This window comes from Oncorhynchus kisutch, linkage group LG18 (assembly GCF_002021735.2).
Source record: "Oncorhynchus kisutch isolate 150728-3 linkage group LG18, Okis_V2, whole genome shotgun sequence".
Classification (NCBI taxonomy): domain Eukaryota; kingdom Metazoa; phylum Chordata; class Actinopteri; order Salmoniformes; family Salmonidae; genus Oncorhynchus; species Oncorhynchus kisutch.
Window position 1 is genome coordinate 30,078,629 of NC_034191.2, and position 16,400 is coordinate 30,095,028.

The 16,400-nt window shown below is 42.8% G+C and overlaps 1 protein-coding gene across 2 annotated transcripts in view; it reads right to left on the minus strand.

Moving 5' to 3' along the window:
- The window catches only part of LOC109875610 (max-binding protein MNT), a 28,251-nt gene extending 11,851 nt beyond the window's left edge, over positions 1–16,400 (minus strand). The window contains exons 1-4 of one of the 2 annotated variants that reach the window (XM_020467982.2): positions 14,952–16,399; positions 7,727–8,396; positions 7,252–7,293; positions 6,336–6,447 (exon numbers count right to left, since the gene is read on the minus strand). In XM_020467982.2, coding sequence (XP_020323571.1) covers positions 6,336–6,447; positions 7,252–7,293; positions 7,727–8,396; positions 14,952–15,024 — 897 coding nt within the window. In that variant the 5' untranslated portion in view covers positions 15,025–16,399. Of the gene's footprint in view, positions 1–6,335; positions 6,448–7,251; positions 7,294–7,726; positions 8,397–14,951 lie in introns of both variants that reach the window. The other variant, XM_020467983.2, reaches the window with a different exon arrangement.

Below are 16,400 nucleotides of genomic sequence, written 5' to 3' on the forward strand. Positions count from 1 at the left end.
TAAATGCAAGTTCCTTGTCGGTTTGGTCTCTAGCTTACTCACTCGGTCACTTCTATGAAAGGAGGAAGAAATGAAACAAGGAAGTGTGACTTGACTTCTCGCCAACAGCCACTCTGCTGAGAAGTAACCTCACAGTGACAGTAACCTCGGTGGAAAACAAGAGAAGAGGCATGCTCTGATAAGAGACCCGGCCTGGAGATAACATGATCAGAGTTTCCATTCATAAAGAGTCTCAGAGTAGGAGTGCTGATCTAGTATCAGGTCGCTCCTAACCAAAATAATTGAATTCATTATGATCTAAAAGGCAACACTGATCCTAGATCAGCACTCCTACCCAGGAGGCCATGTTGCTCAAACAAAGATGACAGACAAAATAAATAAAAAGTTTAACTAAGCAAGTCAGCTAAGAACAAATTCTTATTTACAATGATGGCCTACCAAAAGGTCCTCCTGCGGGGACGGCGGTTGGGATAAAAAAAAAAAATATAGGACCAAACACACATCACAAGAGACACCACAACACTACATAGAGAGAGAGCTAAGACAACATAGCATGGCAGCAACACAACATGACAATAACATGGTAGCAACACAACATGGTAGCAGCGCAAAACATGGTACAAACATTATTGGGCACAGGCAACAGCACAAAGGGCAAGGTAGGGATATGCGTCAACAGCAACCTTGGGAAAATCCTATGCATTATCATTAACAGCAGACTCATACATTTCCTCAGTGAAAACAACATACTGAGCAAATGTCAAATTGGCTTTTTACCAAAGTACCGTATGACAGACCACGTATTCACCCTGCACACCCTAATTGACAAACAAACAAACCAAAACAAAGGCAAAGTCTTCTCATGCTTTGTTGATTTAAAAAAAAGAAGCCGTTGACTCAATTTGGCATGAGGGTCTGCTATACAAATTGGTGGAAAGTGGTGTTGGGGGGAGGGAGAACATACGACATTATAAAATCCATGTACACAAACAAGTGTGCAGTTAAAATTGGCAAGAAACACACATTTCTTTCCACAGGGCCATGCAGCTTAAGCCACACCCTCTTCAACAAAAAATATCAACGAATTGGTGAGCGCACAAGAAGTCTGCAGCACCCGGCCTCACCCTACTAGAATCCGAAGTCAAATGTCTACTGTTTTCTGATGATCTGGTGCCTCTGTCACAAACCAAGGAAGGCCTACAGCAGCACCTAGAGATGTTCTGCATAGATTCAGCCAGACCTGGGCCCTGACAGACCTGGGCCCTGACAGTAAATCTCAGTAAGACAAAAATAATGGTGTTCCAAAAAAAGTCCAGTCGCCAGGACCACAAATACAAATTCCATCTAGACACCGTTGCCCTAGAGCACAAAAAAAACAATACACACCTCAGCGCCACAGGTAACTTGCACAAAGCTGTGAACGAGCTGAGAGACAAGGCAAGAAGTGCATTCTAAGCCATCAAAAATAACATTTGGCATACCAATTAGGAGCCGGCTAAAAATACCTGAATCAGTTATTTTTATTTGATTTATTTCACCTTTATTTAACCAGGTAGGCAAGTTGAGAACAAGTTCTCATTTACAATTGCAACCTGGCCAAGATAAAGCAAAGCAGTTCGACAGATACAACGACACAGAGTTACACATGGAGTAAAACAAACATACAGTCAATAATACAGTAGAAAAATAAGTCTATATACGATGTGAGCAAGTGAGGTGAGATAAGGGAGGTAAAGGCAAAGAAAGGCCATGGTGGCGAAGTAAATACAATATAGCAAGTAAAACACTGGAAAGGTATATTTGCAGTGGAAGAATATGCAAGGTAGAGATTGAAATAATGGGATGCAAAGGAGCAAATACAGTAGGGGTTGTAGTCGTTTGGGCTAAATTATAGACGGGCTATGTGCAGGTGCAGTATTCTGTGCGCTGCTCTGACAGCTGGTGCTTAAAGTTATAGAACCCATTGCCCTTCATCGTTGTGAAGTCTGGGGTCCGCTCACCAACAAAGATTTCACAAAATGGGACAAACGCCAAATTAAGACTGCATGCAGAATTCTGCTAAAATATCCTGTGTACAATGTAAAACACGAAATATTGCATGCAGAGCAGAATTAGGCGGATATCAGCTAATTATCAAAATCCAGAAAAATATACATATATTTCTACAACCACCTAAAAGGAAGTGACCTGTTGCCACAAGAAAAGGGCAACCAATGAAGAACAAACACCATGGTAAACACAAACACAACCCAAATGGTATTGACAACAGGTGGAAATTATAGGCAATTAGCAAGACACCCCCAATAAAGGAGTGGTTCGGCAGGTGGCGACCACAGACCAGTTCTCAGTTCCTATGCTTCCTGGCTGATGTTTTGGTCACTTTTGAATGCTGGCGGTGCTTTCACTCTAGTGGAAGCATGAGATGGAGTCTACAACCCACACAAGTGGCTCAGGTAGTGCAGCTCATCCAGGATGGCACATCAATGCGAGCAAGAAGGTTTGCTGTGTCCGTCAGCGTAGTGTCCAGAGCATGGAGGCACTACCAGGAGACAGGCCAGTACATCAGGAGACGTGAAGGAGGCCGTAGGAGGGCAACAACCCAGCAGCAGGACCGCTACCTCCGCCTTTGTGCAAGGAGGAGCACTGTCAGAGCCCCACAAAATGACCTCCAGCAGGCCACAAATGTGCATGTGTCTGCTCAAACGGTCAGAAACAGACTCCATGAGGGTGGTATGAGGGCCCGACGTCCACAGGTGGGGATTGTGCTTACAGCCCAACACCGTGCAGGACGTTTGGCATTTGCCAGAGAACACCAAGATTGGCAAATTCGCGACTGGTGCCCTGTGCTCTTCACAGATGAAAGCAGGTTCACACTGAGCACATGTGACAGACGTGACAGAGTCTGGAGACGCCGTGGAGAGAACATTCTGCTGCCTGAAACATCCTCCAGCATGACCGGTTTGGCGTTGGGTCAGTCATGGTGTGGGGTGGCATTTCTTTGGGGGGCCGCACAGCCCTCCATGTGCTCGCCAGAGGTAGCCTGACTACCAAGATGAGATCCTCAGACCCCTTGTGAGACCATATGCTGGTGCGGTTGGCTCTGGGTTCCTCCTTATGCAAGACAATGCTAGACCTCATGTGGCTGGAGTGTCAGCAGTTCCTGCAAGATGAAGGCATTGATGCTATGGACTGGCCCGCCCATTCCCCAGACCTGAATCCAATTGAGCACATCTGGGACATCATGTCTCGCTGCATCCACCAACGCCACGTTGCACCACAGACTGTCCAGGAGTTGGCGGATGCTTTAGTCCAGGTCTGGGATGAGATCCCTCAGGGATTTCCACTTTAATTTTGAGTGGGACTCCAAATCCAGACCTCCATGGGTTGATAAATTTGATTTCCATTGATAATTTGTGTGATTTTGTTGTCAGCACATTCAACTATGTAAAGAAAAGTTTTTAATAAGAATATTTCATTCGTTCAGATCTAGGATGTGTTATTTTAGTGTTCCCTTTATTTTTTTTGAGCAGTGTATATCACACACATAAGAGATTTGAAATGTCTATTATTTTGGAACTTTGAGTGTAATGCTGCTAGCTGCAGCGACTGAAGGGCTGCCAAGCATCACTGTCCAAAGATGAATCAAATGAAAAGTAATCCTCTGCCCAAATCCTCTTATTCAAACTCTGATGTGGTGCTCATTGGTCACATTAGTAGACTGCCCCACCCTTTGCCCCCAGCCTAAAGTAACAAAAAAATGGAAGAGGAGATCAAGAGGGGAGAGAGAGAGGCGCGTGCAGTCGGGAAACACGTGCCTGCCCTGCACCAGACTTTTAAAACACCCCTCCCATCACCTCTTCCCTCCCTCTACTCTTCTTTTCACCCCTCCATTGCTCTCCCCTAACCCACCACTATTGGAGTGCAACCAATAACAATTAGGGACGAGAACTGCGTGACTCAGCACGACTTCTACTAGTCAACTGTTACCAAGGAGAGAGGCCTGCTATAGGCTAGTGTGTGTGTGTGTACTGAGCTTGTCTATCAGGAAACGCTGCTCAGTCTGAGCTCCATAGACAGTAGTACTGAGAAGGAGCCTCTTACAGTAAACTGATCAGTAAAAGGGAAGACCGGAGGATGCGATGGTTTTATAGCAACATGAAGCAACTATGCACACGTAGGCCTGTGTCGCATACTTATAACTTCTAAGACTGGTGGGAGTTTACAACATACACTATTCAAGATATTTTTTTTATACCAGTATTCAGTCCTGCAAAAGTGCATTATTAAGATGGAAATATATTACAATGTACTGAAAATCTTAAATAAAATAAAAATCCTGATAATGTTAAATTCCTAAAAGTGGAGGACCATGCTAGTGTAAATACATCAAGAGTGGAATATATATCTGTAGTTGTTTGTTTGTTTCCTGGCCAGTACGTGCTTTAAATACATCCTAAATCCAGCTTGGCTGTCGAGGGGGGGGTGGGGGTGGGGGTGCTGGGTCAGTCTGCTAGTCGAACACGCCACACTAACACGGCAGTGTTCCACTCATCACACAGAGAGGGAGGCAGGGGGAGGAGGGAGATTGGATGACATGAGTTCTCTGTACACCCACACTGCCCTAGTTTCCCTCTCTCCTAGTCTCTCATAGCCCTCCCTAGCCCCCCTCCATGCACCTCCCAGGGAGGAAAACCCCACCGCTGCCACCAACATACAAGATCAGATCCTCACCAGCACCAGAGGTGGAGGTGCACAGGAAAGTAGTGTGTGTGCATATTAAACAAGCACACACACAGCAAACATAGCAACAGGGACTCGATCACATCACTCCTGAGTTAAAATAGCTTAGTCGAAGAGCTTTGTACACCGGTCATCTGCTTGCACACAGCTTTCGATATACTCCCTGCCAGTATCACACATGACTCATTGAACCACAATTACAATCATTCCTGTTTCAACCACAAAAGTCCATTAAAAAAAAGGTTTTAATCTCATGAGATTAGGTTTTATAAAGCTTTTTATTAAGATTATCTTTAATCAATCTTTCAAAAGGGTTTTAATGAACTCTTTGTACATTTTCATTGGAGACTCTGTTCCGCCTATACCCAAAGGCAACAGAGCATATCCAGACAGTTTAGCTTTCTGCTTGAGACTAGAAACGTCCTTCCCTCCCCTGGACTAACCAGACCAGACCTAATGACGTTGCCAAGAACACCAAGGACCTTAGGACATACAAAGCAGCTCCAATATCAGCCTACTGGCACTAACACAACATAAGGATTGTTATCATCTTAGTTCATTTTAAATTAATTGCCATTTACACCAATTTTGTAACAGACAGTTTGCCCACACAAGAAACCGCCTGTAGATGTGGTGGAATATACACCATCACTTCACACTGAAGAAGCAACAGAAAAGTTCAGTGCTCAGACAGTTCCTAGCAACACCACCAGACAGTACACCAGTGGTCGGCAACAGGCAGCCCGCAGTCCAAAACCAACCCGCGAGTGATTTATTTTGTCCCCCCCAAAAAAAATATTTTAGTTTTTTGTCCCCAAAAAATGTACCTGTAAAAAAAAATGTAAAAATGTAAAAAGAAAATGACAAAACTAAATAAAAAGTTGGTCACAAATACAAACCAAAAATTGAAAATCACTAGAAATTCTGCAAAAAAATGTTTAATTTAGTCACTGTTCACCAAGTATTCTCACAAATAAAAAAAGGAGACATGGTCATGTCTCAATGTAATCAAGGTTTGAAATTGTTATTTTCAAATACAAATCTCACTTGGTTTTAGTCAATTCGCAGTGTACAAATTATTATAATCATGTTCTGGCCCCTGATCGGTCTGCGGCTGACTTTAAAAAATGTTTTAAACTTTATTTAACTAGGCAAGTCAGAAAAGAACAAATTCTTATTTATAATGACGGCATAGGAACAGTGGGTTAACTGCCTTGTTCAGGGGCAGAACAACAGATTTTTACCATGTCAGCTCGGGGATTCAATCTAGCAACCTTCCGGTTACTAGTATAATGCTCTAACCACTAGGCTACCTGCTGCCCCAAATCTAGTTGCCTACCCCTGCAGTACACGGTCTGCCAACAACACATATTAAATTATCCACAAGTATAAAACTCCAACTTCATTACTGGAAAAAAGCTTCTTCAAACAAAGCTTCACAGAAAACTGACCCTGCTCCCCTTGACAGGGAAACAATCAACATTGGAAAACTAGAAAATCCACCGTAAATTCAAATGTGAAAATCGACACTGAATGCAACAACTCAGTAGTAGTTTCTCCTTTGCTCAGCCATGCAGTTCTTCTAGGTTGCTTACCTGTATATATCGGAGGGCGCTCCTCAGGACACTGAGGTTAGAGGTCTTCTTCTCGTCTGCATTGGGGATGTTTTTCTTCAGGGTGTCAAAGCACTCTTTCAGGTGAGCACGTCTGAGTGTAAGGGATGGAGGGATGAAGGTAAAGAGAAGAGCCTTTTAGTTAGAGGAAGAGGCAGGACGAGACGTGATTTCACATATTCAGATTCAAAAAGAAAAAAAATGCTGCAAACCAATTTACCATTTGGGACTTATAAATAATTCCTAGTAACATAAGACACATTGAACAGGTTTCTGTTTCCTGGTAAAACATCTCTGATAAAGGCAGGGGTACGGCAACAACTCCCCTACTTAGTCCCGTTCTGGGCATTATAACCCTACTATTACAGTACATGGAAGTACTAGCAGAATAAGCAGAACATTCAAAGCCATTAACAAGTCCAAGATGTCAATTATCGTCTGACAAATGCAATAGCTATAGATTAGCCATAAGTGAATAAATGGGAGAATAAGTTGTTCTTAGACCAGGACAGAGAAGCAAGCAAGCAACTCGGTTGAAAAAAAGACATGGGCAATAAGTGGGCTCCCGAGTTGCGCAGTGGTCTAAGGCACTATATCTCAGTGCAAGAGGCATCACTACAGTCCCCGGTTCGAATCCAGGCTGTATCACATCCAGCCGTGATTGGGAGTCCCATAGGGCGGCACACAATTGGCCTAGCTTCGTGCAGGTTTGGCCGTCATTGTAAATAAGAATGTTCTTAACTGACTTACCTAGTTAAATAAAAAGGTTCAATTATACATTAAAAAAATATATATAAAAATAAAAGTGCACACCTAATCTCAACCTTAAACTGTCCTGTGCAAAGAGCTCAACCCTCTTTGTTTAATAAAGGTGACCATGGGAGAGAGATGCACCCACCTGTTTTTCTCAAGCTTGTTATGTACTTCTCTTGTCCCTGCCCTGTAAAAGCACAGATCGGAGCACATTATAAGATTGGGTGTCCAGAATGGGCAAGACGACGAGACTCACAGAACAAGAATCAAAATCAACCAACAAATATAAAGTACTCCATCATCTTCTACTTTACTTCAACAATATACTGTATAATATGCACAGGGAGCTAATTGGATCTGATTATTGCACAATTGTCCAATCAGGACATACCCATTATGAAGTACATAAGCCAAGAATCATTTAGTCCAAGAATCCTTCAGTGCAGTGACTTTTCATGGTTCGTGATTCTTCCGATACCGTTGGTGCCTTACCACTCAACAAGTGACTGACAATCACAGGCACAGTTACAGACAAAGGAAAACTAAAAGGCAAATGGAGGAAAAAAATCCAAACAAAGTTCAAACCATCCTCTCCTATAAATAACTAAATGGCCACTTACCCTCCAGGCCTCTTCTTCCCGTCCAGGTCAGGGGGGCTGCCTCGGCCCCCAACAGGGCTGGTCTGGCCTCCGCACGGAGTCTGGGGCCCTGGCTGGGGGAGTAAGGAATGCAGCTGGGAGGCTGAGACGATGGAGCCAGGGTAGGGTTGCACCAGCTGGGGAGACTGCTGTTGTTGCTTCTGCAGCAGTTTATGGGTTCCAGATTGAGGGGAAACAATCTGTGGAAGGTGATGGTGGTGATGATTCTGCTTTTGGTTGCCAGATTGAGCCAAAGACAAGTGGTGGGAGTGGTCTGTCTTCACCTGAGGAGAGAGAGCCAAAAGCACACCCTGTCCCTGGTGGCCCTGCCCTGGAGAGTGAGGGTCCCTCCTGGGGGAGGCCAGGTGGGTTGCTGCCCCAGCCTGGGAGGACAGGGTGGTGGAAGAGGGGGTTGGGACGGTGGGGGGCAGACCTGTGTGGTTGGAGGTCATCATGGGGATAGGAATGACAGTCATGGAGGGGGGCGGCAGTGGGGGCGGGACAAAGGCGGGGCAGCGCTCTGAGTAGGGGCAGGAGTCTTCTGCTCGGGTCACATAGTTCATCTGGATGGGGGAGGAGTGGGTAGTGACATCATTGCGTTTGTGGTCAGATAGCTGTTCGAGGCAAAGCTTCTCCCGCAGCTCATTCTCCTCTGTGGGGAGAGAAAGACGGCATAGTTAGAGGACAGAGCATGCTAACAGTTAGAGCAGCAAGGTTAAGTACCAGCAGAAACATTTCATAACATTTCTAGCGTCCTCTGACTAATCTCCATCTAGTGAGTTTGACAGCCGGGTTTCACTCATCAAGGAACACTACAAATCAATAAACAAAAAGAGGGGAGGGAGGAAAACTAGAATAGCTGGAAGGAAGAATTCAGCCAGCCATTCACCTACGCTAGCAGTGTTCACAGCTTACATTGCCGTTGTATGGTTTGAATTGAAATAGGCCACTGACATACGTTCACACCAGACCTGTAGGCATAGACCTCATCCTGCCTCTTGGAACTCTGCCAGCTTATAAGAGCCTTATAATGCAGCCGCAATGCCTTGCCTGCCAGAACAGTGAAACTAGTTACAAGAATTGACATTATACTAAACAGAGCTTGTCTTTGAGGGAATCCTGTAGTGCACTATATAGAGAATAGGTGCCATTTCCAAGTCCTCATTACGTTGCGCTTCTTGGTGCTGGCTGGTTGCCTGGCTACATGACAAACTCAATGCTGTTTATTCTTTTAACGAGTTGATTCACACAGGTCTGGAGTAGAGGTCGACCGATTAGGATTTTTCAACGCCGATACCGATTATTGGAGGACCAAAAACAGATACCGATTATTCGAGGATCAAAAACAGATACCGATTATTCGAGGATCAAAAACAGATACCGATTATTCGAGGATCAAAAAAAGATATAGATTAATCGGGCGATTTTTTAAAATGTATTCATTTCTAATAATGACAATTACAACAATACTGAATGAACGCTTATTTTAACTTAATATAACACACCAATAAAAATCCATTTAGCCTCAATTTAGTTTAAATAATGCAAAAACAAAGTGTCGGAGAAGAAAGTAAAAGTGCAATATTTGCCATGTAAGAAAGCTAACGTTTAAGTTCCTTGCTCAGAACATGAGAACATATGAAAGCTGGTGGTTCCTTTTAACATGAGTCTTCAATATTCCCAGGTAAGAAGTTTTAGGTTGAGGTCATTATAGGAATTATAGGACTATTTCTCTCTATACCATTTGTATTTCATATACCTTTGACTATTGGATGTTCTTATAGGCACTTTAATATTGCCAGTGTAACAGTTTAGCTTCTGTCCCTCTCCTCGCCCCTACCTGGGCTCCAACCAGGAACACATCGACAACAGCCACCCTCGAAGCATCGTTACCCATCGCTCCACAAAAGCCGTGGCCCTTGCAGAGCAAGGGGAACAATTACTCCAAGTCTCAGAGCGAGTGACGAGTTTGAAACACTATTAGCGTGCACCCCACTAACTAGCCAGCCATTTCACATTGGTTACACCAGACTAATCTCGGGAGTTGATAGGTTTGAAGTCATAAACAGCTCAATTTGAAGCATTACGAAGAGCTGCTGGCTTTCGCACGAAAGTGCCGTTTGAATGAATGCTTACGAGCCTGCTGCTGCCTACCACGGCTCAGTCAGACTGTTATATCAAATAATAGACTTAATTATAACATAATAACACACAGAAATATGAGCCTTAGGTCATTAACATGGTCCGGAAACTAGCATTTCGAAAATAAAACGTTTATTCTTTCAGTGAACGACGAAACCGTTCCGTATTTTATCTAACGGGTGGCATCCATAAGTCTAAATATTCCTGTTAACATTGAAGGTTGTGCAATGTATGTCATAATTACGTAAAATTATGGCAAATTAGATCGCAACGAGCCAGGCGGCACAAACTGTCGCATATAGGCGGCACAACTGTCGCTCCAGTTTCAACTGTTCCGCCTTATTATTATTCGACCATGCTGGTCATTTATGAACATTTTAACATCTTGGCCATGTTCTGTTATAATCTCCACCCGGCACAGCCAGAGGAGGACTGGCCACCCCACATAGCCTGGTTCCTCTCTAGGTTTCTTCCTAGGTTTTGGCCTTTCTAGGGAGTTTTTCCTAGCCACCGTGCTTCTACACCTGCATTGCTTACTGTTTGGGGTTTTAGGCTGGGTTTCTGTACAGCACTTTGAGATATCAGCTGATGTACGAAGGGCTATATAAATACATTTGATTTGATTTGATATACCCTGACAATGCATGCAATGAATGCAAGAGAAGTGACACAACTTCCCTAGTTAAAATAAATTCATGTTAGCAGGCAATATTAACTAAATATGCATGTTTAAAAATATATACTTGTGTATTGATTTTAAGAAAGGCGTTGATGTTTATGGTTAGGTACACATTGGTGCAACGAGAGTGCTTTTTCGCGAATGCGCTTGTTAAATCACCCATTTGCCGAAGTAGGCTATGATTCAATGATAAATTAACAAGGTAGATAAACTAGTAATATCAACCATGTGTAGTTAACTAGTGATTATGTTAAGATTGATTGCTTTTAATAAGATAAGTTTAATGCTAGCTAGCACCTTACCGTGGCTCCTTGCTGCACTCGCATAACAGGTAGTCAGCCTGCCACGCAGTCTCCGTAGAGTGTATGTAGTGTATGCAATGTAAATCGGCCATGATCGGTATCCAAAAATGCTGATTACGGATTGTTATGAAAACTTGAAAATCGTCCATTCCGATTAATCGGTCGACCTCTAGTCTGTAGTATGACAGGAGAACTGGCTGACAGTGTGTGTGGTAAAATCTGTGCTGCACTCAGTTTGTGAGATTATTATATATATTTTTTGAATAGGGAGTGGGGTATATTCCAAGGTCAGTGTGTCCAAGTAAAAGCAGGTTTTATGCCTCTAGCTCCATTACATTCATTCGGGCATAGTTCCAATGTAAAAAGGGATATATTCTGTTGGGATATTACAAGCTTCTGTAATTCCCCAAACTAAATCTCCTTACTGGAGACCCATATGCAACGACTGTAGTATGTGTAGGGCTACATACTGTAAAGAAGAGTTTGTGAAGCTTAGAGCAGAAGCAGAATTGTTTTTCTGGGAAACTTCCTTCTATGATATCTCCACATCTACTGAGAGCACGGAGAGAAAGAGAGAGACTTGTCTGTTAGAACAGTTCAGTACTGATACTCTTAACATAAAGTCCACGTGCTGTCCTTTGAGAATGAGCTCACATTGTGTTGAAAGAACAAGGAATACGCAATGTCGTCTCAGAGTGGGGGAGAAAAGACGACAACCTGGACAAGCCAGAGAGACAAAGGAAAAGAGGGGGTTGAATCCCTGAGTTCTAGCAACGACCTCACCTACTATCTTCATCCAATCAGATTGGAGAATCACCCCCCCTCCAACAGCACGTGTTTCAATGTGTAGATACTAGGGGGAAGGGGGGGGTTGTCCAGTTGCCATGGTAACGTCAGTGTTAGAACCCATCAGACACAAGAGAGCTTTTACAGCCATCCTTTACGTTGATAAGGGGTGGAGCAGGGCCATGCCAAGTCTGGCCATTACAGTACGTTAGCTACACAATGTTGCCTTCTTCCCTTCGACCACCATATCCAATTGGGTTGTTCTGAGAACCTTTCAGAAGTATGGGAGATATTGAGGTCATACAATGGATTGGGCCCAAGCTGTGGTACTTTACCTGATTATCAGGAGGGTATAGCTGACTGTAGTCAAAAATATTGACAAAAGCGAAAGTCTCAAAGTATAGCATAACAGTGTGTCTGTCAGTCACAATAACGCTCTCTGCCTGTGCATCATCCAAAAGAGGCTAATGCCATAACATACATGGAACATGATTTCACAGTGAACACAGGCATTGGACATATTTTCTTCATAGCCAGGAACAAGCAACAGCTCTGCTCTCCCCAGCACAGCAGACGTCAGATCATCAGACACTGAAAGCCACCACAGTCTTAAATAAGAGTCTCAAATAAAGAGCAGATCATAGCCGCGGGAAGTAGTTTGGGGGTGCTGCGATATCGTTCTTCGAGTGTGGGTGGGGGTTGCCCACATGCTCCAGAAGGCTATTGGGTCGCTAATACGGGACTATTAAAAGGCCCACTGCACTACTTTTGTGAAATGTTTTAATTTATTTTTGATTCCCCCCTTATTAACCTGAACTAGGCCGACTTAAGTTAGTAAAAATAAAATGTTCAAGACCAGGGTAGTATTAGTGCACACCCTAGCACTGTCATCAGTGTAAACAACACCATCATCATTACTCTTTAACCACCACCTCAGGCCTATCCACTACACTCATTAGTGACAAATTGCAGTCAGAGTTCAAAGTTCAGGAGCCCTGAGAAGTTGCAGTCCATTAAGTGCTCTCCTCCCAAATACAAGAACAACCCATAAAACCCCAGGAGGACTAGATTGGTTCGGACAAACCCCAGAAGGATTGGTTCAACCTTGCCCAGTCACACACCCAGAGTAGGATTCAAAAGGTCAAACTGAGTACATCAAATACAAAGCCAGCACTGTCTAATTCCACTCTACAAGTACATGAGAAGAATGGTCCTTTACAAACCCATTCCAGAGATCAACCCCTGCCCAGAGCTAGGAATAAGTCCTTCTCTACATGCATCCGAGGATGGTCCTTTAAAAACCCATTACATACTCAAAACCTCCTTTTAAGTGCAGAGTACAGAGTGTTGAAACTCCTAAATCAAAGAGTATTGGTCGCGTACACATATTTTGCAGATGCTCTCGCAGGTGTAGTGAAACACTTATGTTTCTAGCTCCAACAGTGCAGTAATACCCAATAATACACATTAAATATAAGAACAGGCGATGCCAGAGTCCGGAATATAAATATATATGATGGTGTGTATTGCTATTATTGACAGTATATTAATAGAAAATATGTATACAGCAGTAGTTATATGATGAGCCATGACTAGAATACAGTACAAACATAAAGTGGGTAAAACTATGTAAACATTGAAGTGACCAGCATTCAATGACTATGTACACAGGTCATTACCCCTCTGTCCTCTCTGCAAATGAATGACAAATCAAGAAACTGACTGGTGAATAGGAAGCTGTGGATAAGGTAGAGGAAGGGGTTGTTGTTACTTTTACCATCTTGGTTCTCAACCCATGAGTAATCAGAAGTGAAAGCATTGACCTAAGATGTGAGAGAATGATGCCGCTCCTTGGTTTCCGGTAAAAATTGGAGAAACAGTTGAGTATAGCCTAGTTCTCATGCAATTTATAAACATCATTTTGTAAATCAACGTGGGAGTCAAGTCTGGTATAAGTTTGTTTGTCAACTGCATTAGTTTGTCAATTAAAACACTTTCCAATAACCTTATTTTCTTCAGTAAATTGGTTGACTCGAGACTACAATGAGCTCATATATAATAACATACACACTTTCAAAGTACACGAAAAACAAGATTCAGCGAGAGGAGTTACTTGGTTAATGTTTGCTTGACTTACTAAATATCTAGTGAAATTTTGCATCGTTGTTTTCAGCTCTGTAGCCTTGATAGAATAGAGTTAAAAACATGTGTAGTTCTACTTATATAACCACTGCACATAGCAGAGGAGTGAGTACAGTCGAGCGGGAGAAACACTGCCCTACTTTCTTCCACACTGACCAGCAGCCACACTAGAGAGAAGAGAACAGGGCGGGAGGGGGCCTCCGAGTGTAGGAGTGCCGAGCATGCACGTGGTGAAACGGCCAGCCCCCGTTGCAGATATGGGGCATCATCAATTTGGACACGTCACCAGCAACACGCAAAAAAATACGTGTTTAGCGCGTGAGTCGAAGGTTCCTTTACTATGAATGCTCTATTTAGTCTACATTTCAGCTTAAAAAGTGCCATGTACGAAATCACAAAATGTAAAGTTGTATTCATACAATCATTTTAGGAGTTCAAAAGACTGATCGCTACAGAAACCGAGGGGGAAACCTGAAATCTGTCATATGATCCCCTGCTATGTCAGGTCAAATTATGCAAAACGGATTTAGCGCTCCCGTCGCCACCGCCCTTTCCTGCGAGTTGTTTTCTCGAATGTAAAATAATGAATGAAGGTTACTATTCAACTTTAAAAGAGGTCGCCAAATGTTAAGGTTACAGAGTTTTGCCGAGATATCATAGTTGGAAACAGTGTTGCAAATAAACAAGATCGTTTCAAGACTTGATAGGAGGCGTTTCGATCATCGTACGTCTGTAATGCAGTAAAATTCACATGGCTACATTGTCTCCTGTCACACATCCAAATTATATATTTGTAATCAACTTCTTAGAACAAGGAGCCACTGAAATAGGCTACCATTTCACATCACACCTCAAATTGCTCAAGACATTTAACTCAGTAGAGCCAACTATATAGTCGAGACAAGGAAGTCTAATCATAACCCCACAACACGAACAAAAGCAATACAATCACCTGTGCACATCATTTTAAATTTAAACCAAAATAATTTATTACGGTAAAAGTCCATTTACATTGAGAGAGGTAAAATGCATGCAGAGATTCTTCTCACAGTAGAAATAACTTTGAAATTTGACACATCTAAATAACGAATTCGTTTGATCCTTTAAACTTTGAAAGCCTCTAGAAAACCTATAATTGATTGCAACCTTTACATACCACGTGCTTTCTGTTGTTGCTGGGCTTGCAATTCCAAAAACTTTGCTGCTTCTAAAAGCGTTTCGATGCTCATTTCTTCTCCGTATTGGAAACAAAACGTTACAAGTAAAAATGTTGCGCAAATGTTACAGGGTATGCACTTTATTTTTCAGTGTAATGATCCAGTCTTTCAATCAGCAAAACTGAAGAAAAGGGTAATCGGAGACCCCTCGTAGAAACTCTTCCACATACATACGTAGAGGAGTTGCAACAAGATGGCGCTGAGAGTAGTAGGTAACAAATCAGGGCCAAAAGCATACCATTTATGACCGCCCACACATGTTATTCCCTCCCATACACTGCAATGACAAGGAAAACAAGAAATGGAGTCTTGGAATGGACTGACCTGCTGCTATTTCTTAGAATGAAAGAAACGAAGCATGACAATTAAACAAATTGTGAAAGTCGTTCCTCAGTTGAATTGAAACAACTCAGCATGTTGATTCAAAAAGTTGTTTCTACATTGAATTTCATAGTGTTATGATTAACACAAACTACATGTTCTATCATTCATTCCTAATCCACGATTTATCTGTATCCGTTCACGGCAAGACGTATCATTTCTGCAATAGCCAATCACCAGGGAGAACAACAAGGTATGGTGCTTGAACACATGGACAAAGTGCAGTAGCCATCATTCGAATATAATGATTCGGTCTCCAGGTCTGTGTCCTCAGAAACCAATTTCCGCCATACATTTATTAGTCATCACAGTTGTCTGTTTAAAGTAATCTTAAAGGAAACATGTAATTTATTTCTTGTGTTGCAACCATTTGCCGTGTCAACCGTCATAAATGTACCATTAGTCATACAAAGGGCGTGGTGGAATAGTCAATTCACAAACAACGTGGTACAGGGCGGGGCGGCTTTAAACAAGAGCAATTCGAACGTTTGTTATATAAAGACAGTAGTAGCCTTTCTCTCCACATGACCGAGCGTCGACGACTTTGGGCTGACTGTCTGGATGTTCCGGGAGTAGTCGATTTTCTCATTTTAACTATGGGCAGTAATGTTATTTTGCTTTGTCAGCATACCCCTTTAATTGAGATAATTAAGTATTATGATTGCTTGTTTTTTACTGGCGTGATAGCTATTTAAGACCAAAGTTATCATAAATTCAACCAAAAAGTGACACCACCTCAAGCAACCATTGTGTGTCTGTTCTATTTATCACACTGACACAGCAATACGAGCAGGAAGTCAATATTGCGGCTTTAAAAAAATGCCACTGTGATAGTGACACAGTTGCACTCAAACGGAGCTGTGAACTCACCTTTGCCTGGTACAGCAACTGCACCGCCCACAACCGTAGGGCTCTCCAAAGGGTGTCGCGGATTGCACGACGCATCACCAGGTTAAACTACCTGCCCTCCAAGATGCCTACAGCACCCGATGTCACAGGAAGGCCAA